The following is a 27,044-nucleotide window of genomic DNA, read 5'->3' as shown; positions in this document are numbered from 1 at the left end:
GGCACGTCTCACATGGCGGCAGACAAGAGAAGAGAGCATTTGCAGGGAAACTCCCCTTTTTAAAAACATCAGATCTCATGAGACTTATTTGCTATCATGAGAACAGCACAGGAAACAGCTGTCCCCATGATTCAGTTATCTCCTATCAGGTCCCTTCTACAACACGTGGGAATTCAAGATGAGATTTGGGTGGGGAGACAGCCAAACCGTATGAAGGTCTGAGTCTCAAGCACTTCTGACAATTGACAACAATTGAACTTGATATTCAAGTGAATCAAGAAGAGTTGAATCCTCGCACCGAGCTTCTGAACACATTGCTGCATTTTCCCCAGCTAATAATTTTTATCTAAGGATTTAGTCTTTATGGAGTCTATTTTAGAAAATGCAACCAAAGGCATCAGAAAGTCTGGATTCTAGGCTGGACTCTTCCCCTTCCTGGAGAGACAACTTAGCCTGTCTGAGTCTGTCCTTTTCTCCTTTAGGATGATAACAATGCCAGCCCATCTCATAATTGTTGTGCTAATCACAGGAGATAATATTTGTGAAGACATTTTGTAAATCACAAAGTACAAAACTGATATGAGGAGTTCTTATCTTTGACATAGGTGATAGGCTAAAAGCACTATTTAAATCTATCAAGATAAGAACTTAATAATATGTATTTTTAGTAATCATGTTTACCAGATGATAGATGTTATGGTCACAATTTTATGGAGCAACTTATTGGTTAATGGAATACAAGTTTACTTAATGGAAAACAAGTTTACTCATGATGTGGTCAGTGTCTGATAGTGTGTCTTAGGAAAGCCAATTAGCCCCTCTGGGCTGCAACATTTCTGTCTATAAGAAAGGATTTTATTTAACAAATATGAATAAAAAAGTAGCTACATAATACCTTCTGGTAGGCACTGAGGAGATGACAATCCAGAAGGTAGTCTACCCCATGAATGGCCTCATGATGGAGTGGTTCTGTTCCAACTCAGAGACAAAGTGGTTCTTTTCAATTGAGCGTATATAATAACTGCTAGCCCAGCACTGTTTGTAGACCCTGGACTGCTGAAGGGCCACCCAGGTTTCCTATAGATATAATGATGGGTTACCCAGGCAACCCTATGTTGGATTGTGTCACTTGTCATTAGCATCATGTAACAGAAAAAAAAAAAACAACAAAACACTAGAACTTGATTTTATTTATTTATTCATTTATTTTTATTTTATTTTATTTTTTTGAGATGGAGTTTTGCTCTTGTTGCCCAGGCTGGAGTGCAATGGTGCAACCTCAGCTCACTGTAACCTCTGCCTCCTGGGTTCAAGCGATTCTTCTGCCTCAGCCTCCCAAGTAGCTGAGATTATAGGTGCCCTCCACCATGCCCGACTAACTTTTGTATTTTTAGTAGAGACAGGGTTACACCATGTTGGCCAGGCTGGTCTGTAACTCCTGACCTCAGGCGATCCACCAGTCTCAGCCTCCCAAAGTGCTGGGATTACAGGCGTGAGCCACCGCGTCTGGCCAGAACGTGATTTTTAAAAAATAAGTTATTCTTCCCTGAGTCATCTATAAGAATGCTCACTAAAGAATGCAAATGGGCATGGTGGTGTGAGGTGAAATCAGGCTGAGCTATGTCTAAAGCCTGGGGGCTGTGCCATACCTTGACTGTGTTGTACAACCTCACTGTGATTCAGTTTCCTCATCTATAAAACAATGATAATACACATCCGTCAGGATTATATGTAATTCCTGGACTATAGCAGGTACTTAATAAATGATAAGTTTAAATGCTATTTTCATTATTATAAACAGTGGTAGATGTAAGTTAGATATTACATGAATTAAAAATTAGATATTAGATTATTACAGAAACTAGAATTAGATTATTATATTTGTACAAAAGTAATTGCAGTTTTTGCCATTAAAAGTAATAACAGGCTGGGCGCGGTGGTTCACACTTGTAATCTAAGCACTTTGGGAGGCCGAGGCCAGCAGATCACTTGAGGTCAGGAGTTCAAGACCAGCTGGCCAACATGGTAAAACCCCATCTCTACTAAAAATACAAAAAAAAAAAATTAGCCAGGTGTGGTGGTGGGCACCTGTAATCCCACCTACTCGGGAGGCTGAGGCAGGAGAATTGCTTGAACCTGGGAGGTGGAGGTTGCAGTAAGCTGAAATTGCGCCACTGCACTCCAGCCTGGGCAGCAGAGTGACACTCTGTCTTAAAAAAAAAAAAAAAAAAAAGAATGACAAAAACTGCAACTACTTTTGCACCAACCTTATAGAAATGAGATATTATATAAAGTTGATGAAATAGTAATTAGATTGTTTTAGATAAAAATTATGCCAGAATTATAACTTATTAACCTGAAAAATATAGGGACATCTTTTTGTCTGGTAATAATACCATGGAGTATTATCTCTCTGAGACCAGCCACGAACACATTCTAGTCTTAAAGGTTACTTCATCATTCCTTATGTAACTAATCTCTTAAACTCATTGACTCTTCCTCTTGGAGTATCCCTGAAAACATACATGTGATTTTGTTTTCATTTAATATATAACTAAGATAAATTGCAAGATTCTTTCAAAAACAATATTAAACAGTGAAATTATCTATCTTAAACTTTGACGGATAAGTTACTTAAAGGTAAAAGTAGAATTCTGAAAACTCTGTATTGGTTTCATTTTTGCAGGCAATGATGGAAGAAATTGCTGGTTTTGAAGACCGTTTGAACAATCTTCAAATGAAAGGTGATACTTTGATTGGCCAATGTGCAGACCACCTGCAAGCGAAACTTAAACAAAATGTGCATGCTCATCTGCAGGGCACAAAGGACAGCTACTCAGCGATCTGCAGCACAGCTCAGAGGGTGAGTGCCCCCAGAACATTCCACAATGACAAGGAATTATGGGGAGAGGCTGTGCAGTGTAGAGACTTTTTACAAATAGAATCGATGCTCAAATCTTTGGATTCGTTTTGGTGTGTTGCCAGACAGGAAATACGAGGATAAATTTCACAGTCGCTATGTGAACACAAAACTAACATATTTTGTAGTTGATTGATGTGACTAAGCAGTGAATTTCAGGTATTTTTTGTTTTGTTTTGTTTTGTTTTGTTTTGAGACGGAGTCTCACTCTGTCGCCCAGGCTGGAGTGCAGTGGCGCGATCTCGGCTCACTGCAAGTTCCGCCTCCCCAGTTCACACCATTCTCCTGCCTCAGCCTTCCGAGTAAGCTGGGACTACAGGCGCCCGCCACCACGCCCAGCTAATTTTTTGTATTTTTAGTAGAGACGGGGTTTCACTGTGTTAGCCAGGATGGTCTCGATCTCCTGACCTCGTGATCCATCCACCTCGGCCTCCCAAAGTGCTGGGATTACAGGCGTGAGCAAATTTCAGATATTGTTTTATCCAATTTGTTTATTCCATGAATTGATTGTGAAAAAGTTTGTTAAAAGTTGATTTGTGCTGGGCATGGTGGCTCAAGCCTGTAATCCCAGCACTTTGGGAGGCCGAAGCAGGTGGGTCACTTGAGGTCAGGAGCTCGAGACCAGCCTGGCCAACATGGTGAAACCCCGTCTCCACTAAAAATACAAAAATTACCCCGGGCATGGTGGCAAGCACCTGTAATCCCTGCTACTCTGGAGGCTGAGGCAGCAGAATCACTTGAACCTGGGAGGTGGAGATTGCAGTGAGCCGAGATCGCGTCACTGCTCTCCAGCCTGGGAGACAAAGTGAGACTCCATATAAAAAAAAAAAAAAAAAAAAAAATTTAAAAAAAAAAAAGTTGATTTGTTTGTCAGTAAAAGGAATTTGAGGAAATTTTAAAAAGAAAAAAATAGTTGATGTGTTTGAATAGAGGATGTGTTTGTTTTTCTTTGCACACGATCAATACTTTCTAATTTCCCATTTATTTTGTAACACAAAAGTAAATTTATTTCATATTTTTCACAATAATTATTTTCTTTTTAACTGTATGCAGCCTGGGTTCTAATCTAAATCAATATCTGTTTGCATTCATATAGAATTTGAGAAACGAGTAACTGACAAATATGACTTACACTTAAGTGGGTGTACTTCCACTAAAACAGAATTCTTAATGTTTTAGAAATAAGTGTAAGAGGGGTAAGAATGGCTATTTTAATGAAAACTTACTAAAATAGGTAAATTGTTTTCTATTATTCTAGAATTTTTAAATGACACTACAACGAGTTTTTATAAGCCTTTAAACTTACTATTCTGTGTATTTTTGTTTACTGGACTAGCCAGTAAGAACTGGTGATACACCAGTGACGTGGTTAGAATGGTCCATGTTCACCATAATAATAAAAAAAATTCCAAGTGACATTAGTAACTTCCTAGAATTAAAAAAAAAAAAAAGTCATCTTCAAAGGTTAACAAAAAGAACTGGTGATACACCAGTGATGTGGTTAGAATGGTCTGTGTTCACCATAATAATAAAAAAAATTCTGGGTGACATTAGTCAACTTCCTAGACTTAAAAAACATCACCTTCAAAGGTTAACAAAAGACGACTACAAGAATCTAATAAATAATTGAAAATGATGACAAGGGGAGAAAAGGGGGAGTGAAGAGAGAAACTGAGGCTACACATAGAACTTTCTGGTGAGTTCATTCATTCACTCATTCAACAGAGATTTCTTGCACACTGTCTTCCTTCACAGTGGACATTTTCTTTGCATTAGGGATACAGTTTAATTTGTTTTAATTGGTGGATGTTGGAAAAGTCAACATAATTTTTAAAATTTAAAAAGCGGATGAAATTCTAAGAACATAATCAGAACTTCATAATTAAAGTTTGCAAAAGTGATAAAGAGAACAAAACACCATTCTTTTAAAAATTCTGCTTGGAATAAGAATAAATAAGGGATAAACCTAATGTCAGACGAAAGTGATGAATTTAAAAGATGACAGAGAAAAGCAGAATTCAATGATTGCTTCTATTGTCTCAATAATGAAAGAAATGCCAGGTTAAACTAATTTCCTTCTTTTTTCCTTTTTCCTATATGGAAACATCACAGATATATTTCCTCTTGATCTCAAATAGACACATAATTTTTCTTAATATGTCTTATGGATAAAATGAAAATTGGTTGGCTTGTTAAAGATTAATTAATTAAACAGACATATCAGAAAATGTATGAATTATTCTGGATTATTTTTTCCCTGGAACATAACTACTGAGATGAAGTGAGGACATCCACCTCTCCACTCCTCATGTTATAATTTAGTTCAAATTTTACCCTACCTCTATTGCAGAAGCATCACAGTTAGGGAAACATTGGTTATCTTTTTTTGAGATCATTTTTGATTTTTACTTTTAGTTGCTAGCTTAAACAAAAAGTGCAATATTTATACCATAGGAAGAGAAGCTGCAAAAACCTCTGACTTATGTTTATGACAATTAACTTCAATGATTTTATGTATTCTAGCGTGCCTCTATGGTTATATTTACCCTGCTCATGTTCTCTTCCCCTAATCCGGATATTACATTGTGATGTGTGGTCCGATAAGTTATCAACTGGGGTATGGGCATTGCATTTTGCAATATCTGGGGAGACATACAACTGCCTTAGATACTAGATGAAATTGCGGAATCTTGGGGGAAAAATCCATTTAGATGTACTGGTCGTGTTTCATTGAATTTCAATGATCTTTATAGAGGTAGAAAGCAGTTCTCATAATCTCAGCATGATTGTGTTGTCTCAGGTGTACCAGAGTTTGGAACATGAACTTCAGAAGCACGTCAGCCGACAAGACACCCTGCAGCAGTGCCAGGCCTGGCTTTCTGCAGTCCAGCCGGATTTAGAGCCAAGTCCTCAGCCACCTCTTAGCAGGGCAGAAGCCGTTAAGCAGGTAGTAAACTCCTGAAATTTTGTGTTATTCTTGTGAATCATTCAGAGAGTCAATGAAAATGTGTGAAGTACCTATGATGTGCCAAACTGTATTGACTCCTGGGAATCTAAAAGTAGGAAGAAGGTCTGAGGTTGGCTCTAGTGGCGTTCATGTGCCAGCCAGAAGATGGACATAATACTAAGGGGCCAACTTGGTAGACTAGAAAGAGAATGCCGCCAGGTGTAGTGGCTCATGCCTGCAATCCCAGCACTTTGAGAGGCCGAAACGGGCAAATCACTTGAGGCCAGGAGTTCGATACCAGCCTGGCCAACATGGTGAAACCCCATCTCTACTAAAAATATAAAAATTAGCTGGGCATGGTGGCGTGCGCCTGTAATCCCAGCTACCCTGGGATTGAGGTAGGAGGGTACCTACCCTCCTGAGGCTGAGGAGGCTGAGGCAGGAGAATCGCTTGAACCTGGGAGGCGGAGGTTGCAGTGAGCCAAGATCATGCCACTGCACTCCAGCCTGGGTGACAGAGCAAGACTCTGTCTCAAAAAATTAAAAAATAAAAATAAAAAATAAAATAAAATAATAAAAAAAATAAACTATTAAAAATAAAAAGAAAGAGAATGGGGCCGGGCACAGTGGCTCATGCCTGTAATCCCAACACTCTGAGAGGCCGAGGCGGGCAGACCACACAGGTTCAAGAGTGCAAGACCATCCTGGCCAACATGGTGAAACCTCATCTCTACTAAAAATACAAAAATTAGCTGGGCATGGTGGCAGGCGCCTGTAATCCTAGCTATTCAGGAAGCTGAAGCACGAGAATTGCTTGAACCTGGGAGGTGGAGGCGGAGGTTGCAGTGAGCCAAGATTGCGCCACTGCATTCCAGCCTGGGCAACAGAGTGAGACTCTGTCTCAAAAAAAAAAAGAAAAGAAAAGAAAAGAAAGAGAATGGGCACTGTAACCAAAGATTAAAATTCTGATATTTATTCTGTTGGGGGACCATGGGTAAGTCACTTAATTTCTCCGAGCCTCCAAGATAGTTTCCTACTATCAAAAGTGACATTTGTAAGTATACTTACTTCTAAAAGTTATAACGAAATGCAAATATCACACTACAGATAAACATGATTTATAAACAGAAAAGTAATACTAGCTTCTTGCATAGTTTTGTGGCATAAACAAGGTGCTTCATAAATAATTATTGAATGGATGATGAATGAAATGTTAGTGTTTATCATGTGAAAGGAATTCTATTCCATATTAATTTGACATCCACATGCTTAAAATGTTATTGCTGAGACTTAATCAGAATATGTGGGAAATATTTTTTTAAACTTTTGTACTAAGCAGCTTTTGTATGCAGTGTTAACTCCGTGGGAAAATATTTTAGAGGAATTTAGTTATAAAAGTTATTGCTGCCAGATATGAATTAACGTATTTAATAATTTAATTTTTTACCACAAATTAGAATAACATAATGTATTTGATCACTGAGTCCACATAAAGAATGTGTCTAGTTAATTTGTCTCCCAGAGTATACTTTCTAAAGGCTAAAATGATTTACATTGTCATTAAATGGTTCACAATAGTGTTCATATTTTACTTTATAAGAATAGGATCAGGACAAATGAAACATAGTTGTCCTTGAATCAAGAAAAATGAATTAAAGACTGCCTATATTCTGCTTTTTTATTAGACTGTGAGTTTTCTTGAATCACAAGCCACCTTGTCTTGTGGCTGTTTCCAATGCACTTTGTTCAGAACGATTCAGATCGACACTTAATTTTTCTCCTTTGTTACCAAAAAAGAAATCAAAGAGATGAAGGGAGAAGAAAGTATTAATGCCAGTGATCTTTTGCTAGAGCAGGAAGAGATTTCCTACACATACCAGAGTAAGCCGTGGTCATAGGAGGATACTGATCCTTCTTCCAGATTATGTGACTGTATGGTTCCCTGTTTCTGCCTCTTTCACATGTCTCTCAAAATGGTCTTTGAAAGTAGCCAGAGAAGGGAGTTCGAGGTGGTGGAGACACTTGGACCTCAGTCACTCTGAGGAGGAAAGGTTTTTTATTTTGTTTCCTTTTTTTAGTTTTTATTTTTGTTTTTCTTTTGTTTTAGTTTTTCCCTTGGCAAGTGCAATAAGTCCTCACTTAATTCCATCAGTAGGTCTTAGAAACCGAAACTGTAAGCAAAACCATGTACAGCAGGTCCTCAGATAATGTCACGTCCTTCAATATGCAGGTTTGTTATAGCGTTGATGAAAACAAAAGTTGTTTAATTATACAACTTCCTGCTTAAAGAAGTCATGGTTTCCAAGAATCTGCTGACGACATTAAATGAGGACTTACTGTGTTCATGTAAAACTGACCAGGCCCTTAGTGGCTGGTGAGCTTGGATATGTGACTGGAGAATCCATTTACAATGGGCATGGTACCAAGATGCAGTGTGTATCCCCAGCACCACCCGTCTAGTAAACCCAATAAACCCTCAATACATATAAGAAGATAAATACACTCCCCGCTACCACAAGGAAATGGCACATGGATTCGATTCCATTCAGAGTGCTATATGTTTTTAGAAGGCGTAAAATGTGAACTTTAGGGAATGGGAAAAAGTACTATAAGATTTTTCTGTAAAGTCGATTTTAGCAAACATCTTTTGCAGCTGTTTGGTCACTGACACTTTATATGCTGCTTCCAGTGCTTTCGGAATCAGACCAACTATATAAATCTCAAAATATACCATCATTCCTTCCAATTAAATATGTTCATAAAATAGAAATTCTGACAATTTATTCTCTTCTCATATCCAAAAGTTGTTTGAGACAAATAACTTTCTCTGGGTCATAGGTGCATGATGTGGTACTTGTGCACAATGGCTGATGACTCACAATACCATAGTTAGCTTGTACATTCAATTGAAAAGGTGCTACTTCTGACTTACTGGGAAATTGATCTGTATTTATTATATCCATAAGAACATAGCGTGTCTAGGTAATCCACACAGTGCAGAGGAAAAATACTCAGACTGGAGTCACAAAATCAGGCGCCATGATTGACTCTATGATTTGGGAAAATCCTGGAAGTCAACTTTATCCCTACAACTTGTAGTCAATACTGCCTTCCTTATTTATCCCTATTTATGTCATAATCAAGAACCACTTCTCACAACCTCAGCCACCACCCCCGGTCAGGCCATCTTCATGGTTCATGTGATCCCTGCAGTAGCCTAACACCTGGGCACCGCTGCTGCCTGCCGCCCCTGTGGCAACCCATTCTCCAGGTGATGTTCGGAGGGAGTCTTTGAAAGCCTGTCTCAGATCATGATGCTCCCAATATTTTCCCATCACACTTGAATTCCAACTTTCTTACCACGGCTTATGAATAGGCTGATTATATAGTTTGTTTTCCCAAATGGAACCTTCTTGATAAGACAGAGTCTGCTTTACATAATCCAATGGGACTAGAGCAGTGGTTCACAACTGGGGCAGAGGAGATGGCGACTTTGCTCCTACAAGGGACATTTGGCACTGTCTGAACACGTTGTTGGTTGTCACAACTGGGAGGGGTGGGGACGCTGCTGGCATTAAGTGGGTAGACGCGAAGGATGCTGCTGATGTTCTGCAAGGTATAAGTCAGCCCCACAACAAAGAATTATTTGGAGTCAACTGTCAATAGTTCTGAGCTGAGAAACTCTAGACTAGAGACAAAACCCAGCAAATTGGGATGTATGGTCAGCTCTCCTTATAAGGGGCTCCATGACTTGCTCCCGCCTGCCCTCAGACCTCTGCTCCCACCCGGTTCACTCTGCTCCAGCCTCAGGGCTTTGCATTTGCTGTCTCTCTATCCACCACATCCACCTGCCTGGAATGTTCTTACCTTATGCCATGCCATGCATTCAGGTCTTTTCCTCAGAGGGGCCTGGGAGATACACTGTCCCTGAAGTGGCAATGCTTCTTCCTCGTACCCTGTCTGCTTAGCACCTTGATTTTTCCACATGATATTTCACACTACTAAACATCCCAGTGCAAGTTTGTTCGTTTATATATTATTTATCTCCTTCCTAAGAATGTAAACTCCATGGGAGCAAGGGTTTTGCTTTATGGGCTGCTCTATGCCCAGTATCTAAAATGGAGCCTGAGTAGAATCTGAGCATCTGCAAAGAAACACATTCCTTTGTTTCTATAAATAGATTAAAGATCCACCTGGAGAAGCCTTTCTTGAGCTTGTGGAAAGAGAATAACACAAGATGAATCTCCTGGAAAGTAAATAAGCCCAGACATCTGTGTTTTAACCTCACTCCAATGAAACCTACCAACTCGCGGACCTTTGCCTTCTGTCTCTAAGATATGCAAAAGCATGTTAAGGAGCAGGCCAGAGTAGGCTACAAATTCTTTCTCTGAAATGGAAAATAAGCTGGCATGTGAGCAAATGATCTGGAAAGATTATAGAAGTTTCTTGTGTTTTCCCCTTTCCCAGACCATACAGAATACTTTACTTACAAGGAGAAGCAAATGGTGGACAAATAAATCCCCATTGGTGATTTGAATTTTTTCCTGTGAGTCACTAATATATGTCACTTGAACACAATGGTGAAAACACTGAGCATAGCAAGACTATTTTTGAAATGTCAACAGAATATTACAAATGATACAAGTATTTGCTATCTAAATAGCTGATGCATCTCTTTCACTCTGATAATTGCCTTTTCCAGGTCAAACACTTCAGAGCTTTGCAAGAGCAGGCAAGGACCTACCTAGATCTCCTTTGTTCCATGTGTGACCTGTCAAATGCTTCGGTCAAAACCACAGCAAAAGACATTCAACAAACAGAGCAAACGGTAATAAAATGAAAAGTCACATTGAATTTGTTCGTTTTATTATATTCTCTTGCTTGAATGTTTCATATGAGATTGAAAGAAAATAGCTCTTGGCTTGTTCTTGCTGTATATAATGGTTCTACAGCCATTATAATAAATAGATATTTGAATTTCTGCTAACTCATAGAAAATTAAGCACATCCTGACATTGATGACATCAGATTGGGACTGAATCACTTAGTCCCATTCATTCGCTGCCCATTAGAACCTTTCTTTTTTCTCCTCCTTTAATGACCATTCTCTCAATTTTCCTATTTTGCCACACCTTTTTTTGTTCTTTTCTCCTTTTCTATCTTTTTCTTTAGGCAATACTTAATATGAAAGGGGCTCTTGACCCTTTCTTTATTATATCAAGGATGTCAAAGAACATGCCATCTGTCACAATCCTCCTAGTTCATTGGTAAAGTGTGGTGTTCAGAAGGATTTTGAAACTGTCTGGGCTGTGATGAGCTAGCAGTACCGGCCCACACAGACAGATGGCAGCACTGGAGGCGTATTTTCCCGGCTGCTGCCACTGCAGCCTTAAACTCTTCCATGAAACACATTTGGGTTTGTTTGTTTGCTCGTTTGTTTGTTTGTTTCTTTATTTTGAGACACTCTGCCAACCAGTCTGGAGTGCAGTGGCGCTATTATCACTGACTGAAGCCTCAACCTCCTGGGCTCAGGTGATCCTCCCACCTCTGCCTCCCAAGTAGCTGGGACTATAGGCACACACCACCACACCCAGCTAATTTTTATACTTTTTGTAGAGACAGGGCTTCGCTGTGTTGCCCAGGCTGGTCTTGAACTCCTGGGCTCAAACAATCCTCCCTCCTTGGCCTACCAAAGTGCTGGGATTACAGGCATGAGCCACCACGCCTGGCCCACATTTGAGTTTAAAAGAAAAATAAGACTTAGTTTTGGTATTTAATTTATTAAATATTCACAGAACAGTAAAATGATTCACAGGAAAAAAAAGTCAAAATAATAAGGTTTTTCTCTTTAATATTATCAAAACAAATCTGTTTTTAAATCCTTACAAAAGATAATGTAACCCATTTATTTTATTTTATTTTATTTTGGAGAAAGAGTCTCACTCTGTTTCCCAGGCTAGAGCACAGTGGCGCAATTTTGGCTCACTGCAACCTCCACCTCCCACATTCAAGCAATTCTTGTGCCTCAGCCTCCTGAGTAGCTGGGACTACAGGCACACACAACCACGCCTGGCTACTTTTTGGTATTTTAGTAGAGAAAGGGTTTCACTATGTTGCCCAGGTGGGTCTCGAATTCCTGAGCTCAGGCAATCCACCTGCCTTGGCCTCCCGAAGTGCTAGGATTACAGACATGAGCCACCGTTCCCAGCCAATATAACCCATTTATCTTTTACAGAAATGATTTATTGAAACAAATTACACAGCTTCAAAAACCAGTGAAGCAGATCCAAAGACATATCCAAAACATTAATAATTCAGCATGTTGTAAGACGGATGAACAAATGTGCAATAGAGAACAGAAGTCTTTTCTAGTTAACCTTAACACCAAATTCATGAGTCATACAGATGAATCTACTGAAATGCCCAATGCGAAGAACCATTAGAGCAGCTTTAGACCTAATACTTTGATAAAACTGAGTTTCGCTGGGCGCAGTGGCTCACTCCTGTAATCCCAGCACTTTGGGAGGCCAAGGCGGGCGTATTACCTGAGGTTGGGAGTTCAAGACCAGCCTGATCGACGTAGAGAAACCCTGTCTCTACTAAAAATACAAAATTAGTTGGGTGTGACGGCGCAAGCCTGTAATCCCAGCTACTCAGGAGGCTGAGGCAGGAGAATCACTTGAACCTGGGAGGCAGAGATTGCAGTGAGCCGAGATCGTGCCATTGCACTCCAGCCTGGGCGACAAGAGCGAAACTCCGTCTCAAAAAAAAAAACTTATTAGAGTTTCACAACACTGATTAAAACCATATAGCATAACTTGTAGACATTTAAAGTCTTTAGGAACCCTAAATTTAAAAAAAATAAATCTGCTTTTCCTGAAGCAAATAAAGAAGTACTTTTTAAGTTTATGTATTTGTGTGTGTGAGTTTGTGTGTGTATGTGTGTGTCAAATGAGTGCACAGGCCAGCTGGAAAGTTCCATCTCTGATTCATTAACTATACATGTTTCCGTGTATGGTTGCTAACTTTTATCTCTGTGTTTTCTCAAGATTGAACAAAGGCTTGTCCAGGCCCAGAACTTAACTCAGGGTTGGGAAGAGATCAAGCACCTGAAGGCTGAGCTCTGGATTTACCTGCAAGATGCTGATCAGCAACTGCAGAACATGAAGAGGAGGCACTCTGAGCTGGAGCTGAATATTGCACAGAACATGGTTTCACAAGTTAAGGTGGGAATTAATTTGCCCCCAAGGGAGAGAAAAGAGGCCAATAGAGTAGAAAACTTGAAATGTGTTCAGTGTATTCACTTCAATATGCCTGAGTGTCTGTCAATCCTTAGACATTAATACAACTCTTTAAGGCAGAGGTCCCCAACCCCCAGGTTATGGACAAGCACCAGTCCATGTCCTGTTAGGAACCTGGCTGCACAGTGGGAGGTGAGCAAGCATTAATGCTTGAACTCCACCTCCTGTCAGATCAGAGGCCGCATCGGATTCTCATAGGAGCACAAACCCTACTGTGAACTACACATGCAGGGATTTAGGTTGCATGCTCCTTATGATAATCTAACGTCTGATGATTCGAGGTGGAACAGCTTCATCCTGAAACCATCCCCCTCCAGCCCCATTCATGGAAAAATTGTCTTCCACAAAACCCATCCCAGGTACCAAAAAGTTTGGGGACCGCTGCTTCAAGGAATAGCAAATCAGAACAAACTTCATTTGGTGCCAGGGAAAACAGATTATAAAGTAAACATTCAAATATATTACTGAAGCTTCAGATGGCCACTTGCATCAGAAGACATTCATTCTCTACATTATTCCTGAAAAAAGCAGGTGTGATTTAGTCTACAGAGTAGACTGCTTAGTCAGAAGACTCTGTGACTAAGCAAACATGGAACATTATTCTTTTTTTAGTTTCTCATCTCCATATTATGCTAAAGCTGTAGGACTATAAGCTTCTCAATTCATTAGTTATATATTTAAGCGGTATGTAATTAATTTAAAGTATAATATAAATGCAGTTTGTATTACATATTTATATATAATTTAAATAATTTAAAATATATAGAAAATTGTGGCCAGGTGTGGTGGCTCATGCCTGTAATCCCAGCACTTTGGGAAGCTGAGGTGGGCAGATCACTTGAGGCCAGGAGTTTGAGACCAGGCTGGCCAACGTGGTGAGACCACATCTCTACTAAAAGTACAAAAATTAGCCTTGCGTGGCACATGCCTACAATCCCAGCTACTTGGGAGGCTGAGGCATGAGAGTCATTTGAACTTGGGAGGCGGAGGTTGCAGTGAGCCATGATCACGCCACTGCACTCCAGCCTGGGCCACAGAGTGAGACTCCGTCTCAAAAAAAAGAGAAAAAAGAAAATTATAAGTATATTAACTGGATTGGAAGTTGGGTCAGATTTTAAATAAACTTTAAGATGTTTTTTCTCTATGATTATGAGTCAATAATAATATATTGTCTACTGGAGTGCTGTTTGCAAGTACAGAAAAAAAAAGAGAATAGGCATCAGGATAATATGATTTATTTTTTCTCAAAAGCATGAACTCTTTTTAAAAAAAATTTGTGAACCATCCTAGAAATTTAATTTTTTAAAATGTATTTTATAAGAACAGTTTTGTTTATTATAAAAGGCTTAGAAAATACAGAAATGTCTTAAGAAGCAAATTTAAATCACAATCACTTATGATACTACCATTCAGGGATAATAAACAATGCTAATATTTTGCTGTATTTGTTTTAGATATACACATACTTAAAACATTCAAGATGATACTGTTGTTTTATTAACATTTTAATTGTGATTGAACCTAGCTTTAAGGACAAAATTTCACATATCAGTCAGGGGATTTAAGAGATTTTTTTTGGGTAGTGGAAGTAAATGGAAATGGGAGTGAGCAGTGGGAAAGTATGGAAGCCCATGAACCAACCCCTTGGAGGAAACACTATCCAAAGAAATAATCTTCTGGCCACATGTTGGGCTGGCAGAGATGGTATCTTAGAGGTTTCTTTTTGCTGTGTATGCAGGGAGTAGATGAATCTAAACCATTGCCTTTCCACTTTGCAAATGTACTCCAGCCTTCCCCAACTTTGTACATAGCACCACTGCCCACCTGGTGACCCAAGCTACTTTGCCTTGTCTCTGACATTTGGAAGGTTTCCGTCAGAGGCGTTCAAACCAGAGTGACTCCATCTTGAATAGGGGCTGGGTAAAATGAGGCTGAGACTTGCTGGGCTGCATTCCCAGAAAGTTAGGCATTCTTAGTCACAGGATATTTAGTTAAGGGAACAGGTTAATAATGTTTACTGAACAGATCCAGAACTTGACAGACCCAGGAATTAGCAGACCTAGGAAATGTCCTAATGTCCCAATGTCTTGAGAATAAAAGCACTCTGTTTAAGAATAAGTTTTGAAAAACATGAACTCCTTAAAAATTCTTAGAAAACTAAGGGTGCACTTCAAGGTAAGATAATGACTTTTTTCATTAATGACTGTAATGTTTCACATGTATTAGTTTTTCTTTATGCCTCTTGGAATAGTACAATAAAAGAATATACCACAGCTACCCTGAATCTTGCACACGTGGGAATTAACGTTCATAAAGAGGTATGGTGATTTTTAGATTTTCTCTTTGTTTCCCATGACTTATTATACATTCTTCAGTTTCTTTCATATTAAGGAACTTAGAGTGTTTAAAGGTCTTATGTCTGTGTCGCTCTCTATATTTATTTGGGGATTTCTTAACACATTACATATTTTTTGTTGCTGTTATCCTTTAGGATTTTATGAAGAAACTACAGAGCAAACAGGCATCCGTGAACACCATAATAGAAAAGGTGAATAAGTTAACAAAGAAGGAGGAATCGCCTGAACACAAGGAAATAAATCATTTAAATGATCAGTGGCTCGATTTGTGCCGTCAGTCTAACAACCTGTGCTTGCAAAGGGAAGAGGATCTTCAGAGAACAAGAGATTACCATGACTGTATGAATGTTGTTGAAGTGTTCCTAGAAAAATTTACTACAGAATGGGATAACTTGGCCAGGTAACAGAAATTCTCCCATGGGTCACCAAAATGCTAAGCCAGACATTTCTTAAAATCTATGAAAATTTAAAATGTGCCCAGGTGCAGTGGCTCATGCTTGTAATCCCAGCATTTTAGGAGGCCGAGGCAGGTGGATTAGTTGAGGTTAGGAGTTCAAGACCAGCCTGGACAACATGATGAAACCTCATCTCTACTAAAAATACAAAAATTAGCTGGGTGTGGTGGTGCATGCCTGTAATCCCAGCTACTTCGGAGGCTGAGGCAGGAGAATCAATTGAACCTGAGAGGAGGAGGCTGCGGTGAGCCAAGATTGCACCACTGTACTCCAGCCTGGGTGACAGAGCAAGACTCTGTCTCAAAAAAATAAATAAAATGTCTTAGGTATAACATCTATTGTTTATTATTGTTAATATTGGTAAGTAGAACATCATTATGAACCTAATGTTTTCACATGGATAGACAGTCATGGTTTTCCTAGCTCAATATTGATTTAACCAGTGGGTAAAAGAGAAATGTTTGAAAATGGTACCATTTTCTCTGTGACCTCAAAGAATATTCTAAAAATATTTCTAATTTTGTTTAATTACAAGTTATGGGATATCATCCATGAATTCATGAAATGAATCCTTCTTGAACCTATATGCTCCCTAGTTTCTTATCAAGTCTATAAGGTAATGAATGCATTCTGTGTAATTCAGTCAGGTTTTTTTCTTATAAGAGTCTAGAAATCAGTGAATAATCCAAATTCAGTTAATTTGTGTCTTTTGTGATTTTGTAGTGATTGAACCCCTCTTAGCTTTCTTCTTTGAAAAATAAGAATACATACACACATACTGGATCATTATATGAATCCATTCCATACTTTTGATCACTGTAATTGTTAAAATCTACACTTCTTCTGCACCGACTTACTAGTTTACAGCAAAGAAAACCGCAAATATTGTTCTAGATATCATGAAATCATAGTGGGGATTTGGGGTTTTTTTGGTATACCATTTTCTGGTTTGTTTTCTTTTCTTTGATACTTAACATTTTACTGGTCTTTGGGATTAGTCCAGTAAATAGTAACAACTCATATTTCTGGCTCACAGTAGGCCCCACAGACACCTGAGACTTAACATGTCCGAAACAGAACTCCTCATACTGCCTCCCAACCCTGCTTTTCATACTTCAGAGCTGATCATTTAGTAAAAAAGACTACAAGATTCCATTTTTTATGTGTGCTTCATAGTCAAAGGGATGAGAATTCTTTACATTTCACACTTATTACTAAAGATTACTAATGATAAGCAAAAAATATCCAAGTACACAATTAAGTAGCCATTAGATCTGTTGGTTATACCTTACAGATTGTACTACCTAGAACTATATTGTTTGTTGGACCCTCTTCACAAAAGAAAGCACATAAATCATGCATCACTTATTAATTTCTTTCAGTATCACTTTCTAGAGTACACTAGATCAGTACTTCTCACTGTTTAACATTACACAAACCATCCAAGGATCCTGTTACCGTATAGATTCTGCTCAGTTGATAAGAGCCAGAGGAAGATAAAAGCATATTCTGATTTGAATGGAAGGCATTATCAGCCAGAAAGAAGTAGGCAACTTGATTTGATTCAACTTCTAGTATTGACTTCTGATGAGACTTGTATTCCATAATTATAGCACTTCTCTTAACAAACCATGAATTGAACTACTCTCAATTATTCTAAGCTCAGAAGATCCACTTAAAGAAAATGGTGAAGTGTCAGCCAGGAGTAGTGGCTCATGCCTGTAATCCTAGCACTTTGGGAGGCTGAGGCAGGTGGGTCACCTGAGGTCAGGAGTTAGAGACCAGTCTGACCAACGTGGTGAAACCCTGTCTCTACTAAAAATACAAAATTAGCTGAGCATGGTGGCACATGCCTGTAATCTCAGCTACTTGGGAGGCTGAGGCAGGAGAATCGCTTGAACCTGGGAGGCGGAGGTTGCCATGAGCCGAGATCACAGCATTCATTGCACTCCAGCCTGGGAAACAAGAGCAAAACTCAGTCTCCAAAAAGAAAATGGTGAAGTGTAATTTAGCATAGTATGAACAAACATTGATATTGACTACAGCTAATTTGCTCTTATACCTTTCCATGTATTTTCAGATCTGATGCAGAGAGTACAGCTGTCCACCTGGAAGCTCTGAAAAAGTTAGCATTGGCATTGCAGGAGAGAAAGTATGCTATTGAAGATCTGAAAGATCAAAAGCAGAAAATGATAGAGCATCTGAATTTAGATGACAAGGAGTTAGTCAAAGAACAGACGAGTCATTTAGAGCAACGTTGGTTTCAGCTTGAGGACCTCATTAAAAGGAAAATCCAAGTGTCAGTCACCAACTTGGAGGAGTTAAATGTGGTGCAGTCCAGATTTCAGGAGCTAATGGAGTGGGCAGAAGAGCAACAACCCAACATCGCCGAGGCCCTTAAGCAGAGCCCTCCTCCAGATATGGCTCAGAACCTTCTCATGGATCACCTGGCCATCTGCAGTGAACTGGAGGCCAAGCAGATGCTCCTAAAATCGCTCATAAAGGACGCAGACAGGGTCATGGCAGATCTTGGTCTCAATGAGCGACAGGTCATCCAGAAGGCTCTCTCTGATGCACAAAGCCACGTGAATTGTCTCAGTGACTTAGTGGGCCAGCGAAGAAAGTACTTAAACAAAGCCTTGTCCGAGAAAACGCAGTTTCTCATGGCAGTGTTCCAGGCCACCAGCCAAATTCAGCAACATGAGCGAAAGATAATGTTCCGTGAACACATCTGTCTGTTACCAGATGATGTGAGCAAACAAGTCAAAACATGTAAGAGTGCACAAGCCAGCCTCAAGACTTACCAAAATGAAGTCACTGGACTTTGGGCCCAGGGTCGCGAACTAATGAAAGAAGTCACAGAGCAGGAAAAGAGTGAAGTGCTGGGGAAGCTTCAGGAATTGCAGAGTGTCTATGACAGTGTTTTACAAAAGTGCAGTCACCGGTTACAAGAACTAGAGAAGAATTTGGTTTCTAGGAAGCATTTTAAGGAAGACTTTGATAAAGCTTGCCACTGGCTAAAACAAGCAGATATTGTTACATTTCCTGAAATCAACCTAATGAATGAGAGTACTGAGCTTCATACACAACTGGCTAAATACCAACACATTCTTGAACAATCTCCAGAATATGAAAATCTTCTACTTACGCTGCAGAGAACTGGGCAGACCATATTACCATCACTGAATGAAGTCGATCATTCCTACCTCAGTGAAAAGCTAAATGCTTTGCCCCAACAATTTAATGTAATTGTTGCCTTGGCTAAAGACAAGTTCTATAAAGTCCAGGAAGCAATTCTTGCTCGGAAGGAATATGCTTCCTTGATTGAGTTGACAACCCAGTCTCTGAGTGAACTTGAAGCCCAATTCTTGAGGATGAGCAAAGTTCCCACCGACCTGGCCGTTGAGGAGGCTCTTTCTCTGCAAGATGGTTGCAGAGCCATTCTGGACGAGGTGGCGGGCCTTGGGGAGGCGGTGGATGAACTGAACCAGAAAAAAGAAGGTTTTCGCAGCACAGGTCAACCTTGGCAGCCAGACAAGATGCTGCACCTTGTCACCTTATATCACAGGATGAAGCGACAAACAGAACAGAGGGTTAGCTTATTAGAAGACACCACCAGTGCTTACCAAGAACACAAGCAGATGTGCCAACAGCTGGAGAGACAACTGAAGTCTGTAAAAGAGGAGCAGTCCAAAGTGAATGAGGAAACGCTGCCTGCAGAGGAGAAGCTCAAAATGTATCACTCCCTGGCAGGAAGTCTCCAGGACTCAGGGATTCTCCTGAAACGAGTAACCATACATCTTGAAGATCTCGCCCCACACCTTGACCCCTTGGCTTACGAGAAAGCCAGGCATCAGATCCAGTCCTGGCAAGAGGAGTTAAAACTGTTGACTTCTGCCATTGGTGAGACGGTGACAGAATGTGAGAGCCGAATGGTGCAGAGTATAGACTTCCAGACTGAGATGAGTCGCTCCCTGGACTGGCTGAGGAGAGTGAAGGCAGAACTCAGTGGGCCGGTGTACCTAGACCTCAACCTGCAGGACATCCAAGAGGAAATCAGAAAAATCCAAATTCATCAGGAAGAGGTCCAGTCCAGCTTGAGAATCATGAATGCGCTGAGTCACAAGGAAAAGGAGAAGTTCACAAAGGCCAAGGAGCTGATTTCTGCAGATTTAGAACACAGCCTCGCTGAGCTCTCAGAGCTGGATGGAGACATTCAGGAAGCCTTACGCACCAGACAGGTGGGTATAATAGGACTTCACTTCTCTTTTTTTCCACTCTGCTTATGTGTAAACAGGTACAAGAAATTCGTTTGCTTCGTTGTAATTGCTCCTTTAAATATTTCTTTCTAAATACTACACAGAAGCATCTTCAGCAGTGACTTAAATGGTTATTTTAATTGTGTTTTTTGTTTTGTTTTTTTTGGTTTTTTTGAGATGAAGTCTCGCTCTGTTGCCCAGGCTGGAGTGCAGTGGTGCAATCTCGGCTCACTGCAACCTCCGCTTCCTGGGTTCAAGTGATTCTTGTGCCTCGACCTCCCGAGTAGCTGGGATTACAGGCACCAGCCACCACGCCCAGCTAATTTTTGTATTTTTAGTAGAGACGGGGTTTCATTATGTTGGCCAAGCTGGTCTCAAACTCCTGACGTCAAGTGATCTGCCCGCCTTGGCCTCCCAAAGTGCTGGGATTATAGGCGGGAGCCACCGTGCCTGGCCAGGTGATTTTAATTGTTTATGTGCATGATATTCATTTTGGGTGGTTTCCATCTTGACTTCACTTTGCTTATAACAGTGATGCCTCAGTGATCTCTCACCTTAAAAGAGATGATAAATGGTATTAGTAACATAATTAATATTATATATTAGTACATGGATGGTACAACTGATTAACAATGAGTAATTAGTGATGCCCTTTGTAAACAATGTGAAGGCTGGTATTTCTAAAATCAGTGCTAGATGAAAAGTCTCAATGGAGAGAGGCAGACAGTGCAGCTCTGACCTTGCTAATAAGCCACATTTTTGTGGGGTATCCCATTAGTTGCCCCATCTCTTCACCCCTTCTGTGGGGATGAGTGCTGTCCTTCTCCTGCTTCCCTGTAGCACAGCAGAAGAAAGCCTAGAATACTCATAATTACTTGACTTGGGGATAACAAAAAGAAATGGGAGCATGTACAAAACTTCCCAGATTGGCCTAATTGTGGCTTGCTCTGGGGCTCGCAAGTTCTGTGCATTCAAAAATAAGAAGAGGGCCGGGCGCGGTGGCTCACGCCTTTAATCCCAGCACTTTGGGAGGCTGAGGCGGGTGGATCACCTGAGGTCAGGAGTTTAAGACCAGCCTGACCAACATGGTGAAACCCTGTCTCTACTAAATACAAAAAAAAAAAAAAATTAGCTGGGTTTGGTGGTGCATGCCTGTAATCCTAACTACTTGGGAGGCTGAGGCAGTAAAATCGCTTAAACCCAGGAGGCAGAGGTTGCAGTGAGCTGAGATCATGCCATTGCACTCCAGCCTAGGCAACAAGAGTGAAACTCTGTCTAAATAAATAAATAAATAAATAAATAAAGTAAAATAAGAAGAGAAAAATAGTGCTTAGAGGATTACTTCCTTCAATTTCTTGGCCCATTTTCTCCATGTCTCTCTTTAGTCCCTGTGATTCTAGGAGATGTCAGCCAACCCTTTAGGTAAAGGATAGCTTTCGTCAGGATAATACAGCAGCTACAGCCTGGGAGGAGGGCACATCTGAGTTTTAATAGCAGCTATTTGATCTCAGGCAAATGACATCCTATAAGGCTCTGTCCCTCTTTGTAGAAGAGAGATATTAATGATTCTTTTATTAGGTTTATCTTCTTAGCATTGGGTCTGACACGAAGTAACCTCAGATGAATCTTAGCTCTCATTTATTTTCTGCAGAGGTTAAGGTTAACACTTTAAATAGTAAAAATTTTAATATTGGATAAAATCATAATAAACTTCTTAAAATTCTGACTTTTTAAACTAAAAACTATTTAGTACACTTTAACCTTTTCATGTTGATTCAAGGCTATTGCTTATAAAAATTTTAAACTATTTTTCTACAGCTATTAGTATAAATAGAGATATAGAATCTAGAATGTAGAGTAAGAACAGAAGTTACCAGAAATTTTCATTCTTGAAAAACATTTGTCAGGTAAGCTTGCTTCTTTTGGTGAGTTTTGAACCAAAATCTTAAATCTACCAAGATGTCTCTGCTTGTGCCATCTTGTCTTATTGATTATCTTGGTCCAAATAACTAAAGGTCATGGTTCCTGGGGCATTTCTTATTTCCTCCGCTGATTCTATGCTTTGCTGTCCTTGTTCTTTCCTTAATTGGTGCTCATCTTATGGGTACTTTCTCTACCTTTTCTATGCATCTTCACTTGCACAGTCGCGGCTTATCTTGTCTAGTCATTGATGGCTGGTTAGAGTGTTTCTTCTGCTTCTGGAATTGAATGGACCAGCCTTCCAGACTTAAACTTTTCAACTTTTCTATTTTAGTCTGTATACAAGACTCACAGGTTACTATTTCGCTTCCAGAAATTACTCTGTGGCTCTGTGGTCTGGTAAATGCCAGTTTGGAAGTTTGATGTTGCTATATTTCTTTTTTTTTTTTTCTTTTCTTTTCCTTTCCATGTTTGTTTGTTTGTTTTTTGAGAGACAGAGTCTGGAGTGCAGTGAAACGATCTCAGCTCACTGCAACCTCTGCCTCTCAGGTTCAAGCAATTCTTGTGCCTCAACCTCCCAAGTAGCTGGGATTACAGGCATGTGCCACCACACTCAGCTAATTTTCGTATTTTTAGTAGAGACAGGGTTTCACCATGTTAGCCAGGCTGGTCTCGAACTCCTGGCCTCAAGTGATCTGCCTCTCTCAGCCTCCCAAAGTGCTGAGATTACAGTCATGAGCCAGCACGCTTGGCCGTGTTGCTATACTTCTAACCAACGGAGACATTACTGCAGTTTGGTAAACATTCAGTCTGCCACATATTACTAAGCATCATATTATTTCTTAGAGAGGGAAGTTTCAGAACTAGTCAAGATACTGACATAAATTTCTCTCCCATTTCTGTCCTTATTATTTAATTTAATGGCAGTAATAAAATTATAACAAGAATAGCAGAAGGAAAAATCAAGGATAATGATGATGGCACCACAAAAATATTCTGCTAACTTATCAATGCACTTACACACATACACCCATGAGACTGAGGACTGGAAAACAAATGAATGAATAAAACTCTTTCCTGCAAACACGTTCCAAAGGAGAGTTGATTATGTTTGCAATTGCTGTTTTTCAGGCTACCTTGACTGAAATATATAGCCAGTGTCAAAGGTATTATCAGGTATTTCAAGCAGCCAATGACTGGCTTGAGGATGCCCAAGAAATGTTACAGCTGGCAGGCAATGGCCTAGATGTGGAGAGCGCAGAGGAAAATCTCAAAAGCCACATGGAATTTTTCAGTACAGAGGATCAGTTCCATAGTAACCTGGAGGAGCTCCACAGCCTGGTAGCCACCCTGGACCCACTCATCAAGCCAACCGGCAAAGAAGACCTAGAACAGAAAATGGCTTCTCTGGAACTCAGGAGCCAGAGGATGAGCCGGGACTCTGCTGCCCAAGTGGATCTCTTGCAGAGGTATTTCAGGATGTTTTGTGTTTTATATTTCAGTGAAATGAATTTCCATACTGAAAGTAGTAATACACGAATGATATACATTAGCACGTAAATTCGTTTTTCTCTCTTAAGTATCATTAGACATACTGACACCAGAGCTTTGTGTAGAAATACGTGATTTTGTGCTGTTTATCAATTTCTGTTGGACTCTTTCAAGATGCACAGCTCAATGGCACGATTACCAGAAAGCAAGGGAAGAGGTTATTGAATTGATGAATGATACAGAAAAGAAATTGTCTGAGTTTTCTTTGTTGAAGACTTCTTCTAGTCATGAAGCGGAAGAAAAGTTGTCAGAACACAAGGTCAGAGTTTTGGGCTATTTAAAAACAAATCCTTTTTCTATAATTGTAATGGGTCTTTGCAACATGATCAATAAATCTTCATTTCTACCTGGACTTTTTCAATATGATAAGGATGCATTTAACAACATTTTATAGAAGTTTTAAGTTTATTAAATGCTGTTACCTTTTAGGATTCCCATTGGAAATGCATAGCTAAGATTTTAAATGCATAGTTAAGATGTTCAGAGCAATTTGCTTCCGATAAGATGTGGCACTTAATAAATGTCAGTAAATACTTTTTGTTGACAACAGATTAAATAAAACTAAAAAATTAATAACTGAGTCTCCCTTTATCAGAGCAATATAAGGAAAAAATGTAACATACTAAAATATTGCATTTGGTTCACTTACATTTGTGCTGCTTTTTAAAAATGAAAAAAAAGTCATCTCAAGTAGCAAAATACACTTTTGTTTTTAATAAATAAATAATATTCACCTTACCCCTTTAAAAAGCTTTAAGACTAACTCTGGTTAAAAAAGAAACATAAAAGTAAGAGTACCTAGAGGAGAATAAATGTATGTAGAAACATTTCCTTTTGCAGGTAATTTTGGGCTTTACCAAGATCCGTAGAACTTTATAAAATTAAATTAATCTCTCTCTTGTCTCCTCTCTTCCGTCCTCCACCCCCAACCCTAGGCTTTAGTGTCAGTGGTTAACTCTTTCCACGAGAAAATTGTGGCCCTTGAGGAAAAAGCTTCACAACTGGAGAAAACCGGAAATGACGCCAGCAAAGCCACCCTGAGCAGGTCAATGACCACCGTCTGGCAGCGCTGGACACGCCTTCGAGCTGTGGCCCAGGACCAGGAGAAGATCCTGGAAGATGCAGTGGATGAGTGGACGGGCTTTAACAACAAGGTAGTTTCCACTGTCCATGGGCTCACCTTTCTTTCCTCACGAATTATAATGTATTTTGAAACACAGTAGTTTGCCCCTTTTTGAAGTCAGCCTTATGAAAGTAATAAAGGCTTTTTAAAATCGCTGTTTCAATGACATAAAAATTAAGTTATGAAACAAAGTACAAAATGCAATGTGCAGTTTAATCCCAAGTCACGGTCAAATTATTTCAATGAGAAAAACCAAGCAATTAAATTTTGAAAGAAGAGCAAGCCCATGTTGCCCCATTTGCTTTCTTTTTTTTTTGACGGAGTCTCGCTGTGTCGCCCAGGCTGGAGTGCAGTGGCGCCATCTCGGCTCACTGCAAGCTCCGCCTCCCGGGTTCACGCCATTCTCCTGCCTCAGCCTCCCGAGTAGCTGGGACTACAGACGCCCGCGACCACGCCCGGCTAATTTTTTGTATTTTTACTAGAGACGAGGTTTCACCATGTTAGCCAGGCTGGTCTCAATCTCCTGACCTCGTGATCCACCTGCCTCGGCCTCCCAAAGTGCTGGGACTACAGGCGTGAGCCACCACGCCTGGCCCGTTTGCCTTCTTAACTGGCCTTGAAAAAGAACGAGATACTTTTTCTTTACCATGAAACCTGAAAATGAGCAGAAATTTAACTCATTACCCAAATTGTACATTCAAAGTTTTCCTTTTTGGAGTCTTGCTCTGTCATCCAGGCTGGAGTGCAGTGGTGTGATCTCAGCTCACTGCAACCTCCGCCGCCTGGGTTCAAGCAATTCTCCTGCCTCACCGTCATGAGTAGCTGGGATTACAGGCACCCGCCACCACACCTGGTTAATTTTTGTATTTTTAGTAGAGACGGGGTTGCTCCATGTTTGTCAGGTTTGTCTCAAACTCCTGACCTCAGGTGATCTGCCTGTCTCGGCCTCCGAAAGTGCTGGGATTACAGGCACGAGCCACCACATGCCTGGCCGCTTTTTCCATCTTTAAAGGTTTAATGTTTTAAGCCATTATCTTCCTTTATGATTTAAAGGCACTCATTTATGTTAACTTAAATATTGGAAAGAGTATTTTGTTCGCTTAGTTTTTTTAAAAAAGCTTTTTCTATATTAAGTATAGTCTCTGATTGTCCTAATATTATTTTGAGATTAAAGCTTTAAACCCAGAGGTATAGAGGTGATATCTCCTTTCATGTTAAGAAGGTTGCTCAGGTTCCAGTTTCCTAACATGTGGAATTTATACCATCATCTTTAATTGGCTTCATACACTAGTGTGTGGCTTTTAATGGGAGTTACCCTATTTTCTTCAGTTTATTTATTATTGAACTTCATAGTATGTACATTTGTCATCAGGTTAAAAAGGCCACTGAAATGATTGATCAGCTGCAAGATAAGTTACCTGGAAGTTCAGCAGAGAAAGCGTCGAAAGCAGAACTCTTAACTCTTCTTGAATACCACGACACGTTCGTTCTGGAGCTGGAGCAGCAACAGTCGGCCTTGGGCATGCTGCAGCAGCAAGCCCTGAGCATGCTCCAGGATGGAGCCACCTCGACCCCTGGGGGAGAGCCTCCGCTCATGCAGGAAATCACCGCCATGCAAGATCGGTGCCTGAAGTAATTAAGCACCTATTTTCATTCTTTTGTTTGTTTGTTTGTTTGTTTTTGAGACGGAGTCTCGCTCTGTCGCCCAGGCTGGAGTGCAATGGCACGATCTCGGCTCACTGCAAGCTCACCTCCCGGGTTCACGCCATTCTCCTGCCTCAGCCTCTCTGAGCAGCTAGGACCACAGGCGCCCACCACCACGTCAGGCTAATTTTTTGTATTTTTAGTATTTTTGTATTTTTAGTAGAGACGGGGTTTCACCGTGGTCTCGATCACCTCGTGATCCGCCCGCCTCGGCCTCCCGAAGTGCTGGGATTACAAGCGTGAGCCACCGTGCCCAGCCCCTACTTCCGTTCTGTTACTAAATTTGGCCTTGACCCAAAGGGATAAGTAGGTTATGAAGTATGAAGGTGCTCCTTCACACCACCTTGAAAATGTGGGGATCCGTTCCCATCACCCTTGCTTTGCGGTTTCCTTAACTCTTCAATCATTTGTCTGACAAAAACGTATCTGATAGTACTTAGAAATACGACGATGAACCATACAGACTCAGTGTCTACGTTCATGCCCTTTACAGTCAAGCAGCAGAGA

At 40.2% G+C, this 27,044-nt stretch overlaps 1 protein-coding gene across 2 annotated transcripts in view; it reads left to right on the top strand.

The window, feature by feature from the left end:
• Positions 1-27,044, top strand: part of SYNE1 (spectrin repeat containing nuclear envelope protein 1) — a 525,017-nt gene that overhangs the window by 296,193 nt on the left and 201,780 nt on the right. For both annotated transcript variants that reach the window (XM_054490749.2, XM_054490748.2), the window contains exons 73-82: positions 2,687-2,863; positions 5,721-5,867; positions 10,570-10,695; positions 12,917-13,093; positions 15,660-15,925; positions 18,061-20,221; positions 23,291-23,628; positions 23,825-23,969; positions 24,646-24,864; positions 26,206-26,465. In XM_054490749.2, coding sequence (XP_054346724.2) covers positions 2,687-2,863; positions 5,721-5,867; positions 10,570-10,695; positions 12,917-13,093; positions 15,660-15,925; positions 18,061-20,221; positions 23,291-23,628; positions 23,825-23,969; positions 24,646-24,864; positions 26,206-26,465 — 4,016 coding nt within the window. The remainder of the gene's footprint in view (positions 1-2,686; positions 2,864-5,720; positions 5,868-10,569; positions 10,696-12,916; positions 13,094-15,659; positions 15,926-18,060; positions 20,222-23,290; positions 23,629-23,824; positions 23,970-24,645; positions 24,865-26,205; positions 26,466-27,044) is intronic.

Source organism: Pongo pygmaeus, chromosome 5 (assembly GCF_028885625.2).
Source record: "Pongo pygmaeus isolate AG05252 chromosome 5, NHGRI_mPonPyg2-v2.0_pri, whole genome shotgun sequence".
Taxonomy (NCBI): Eukaryota; Metazoa; Chordata; class Mammalia; order Primates; family Hominidae; genus Pongo; species Pongo pygmaeus.
Note: the sequence above shows the minus strand (reverse complement) of the source record. Positions and strands in the feature narration are given on the sequence as shown.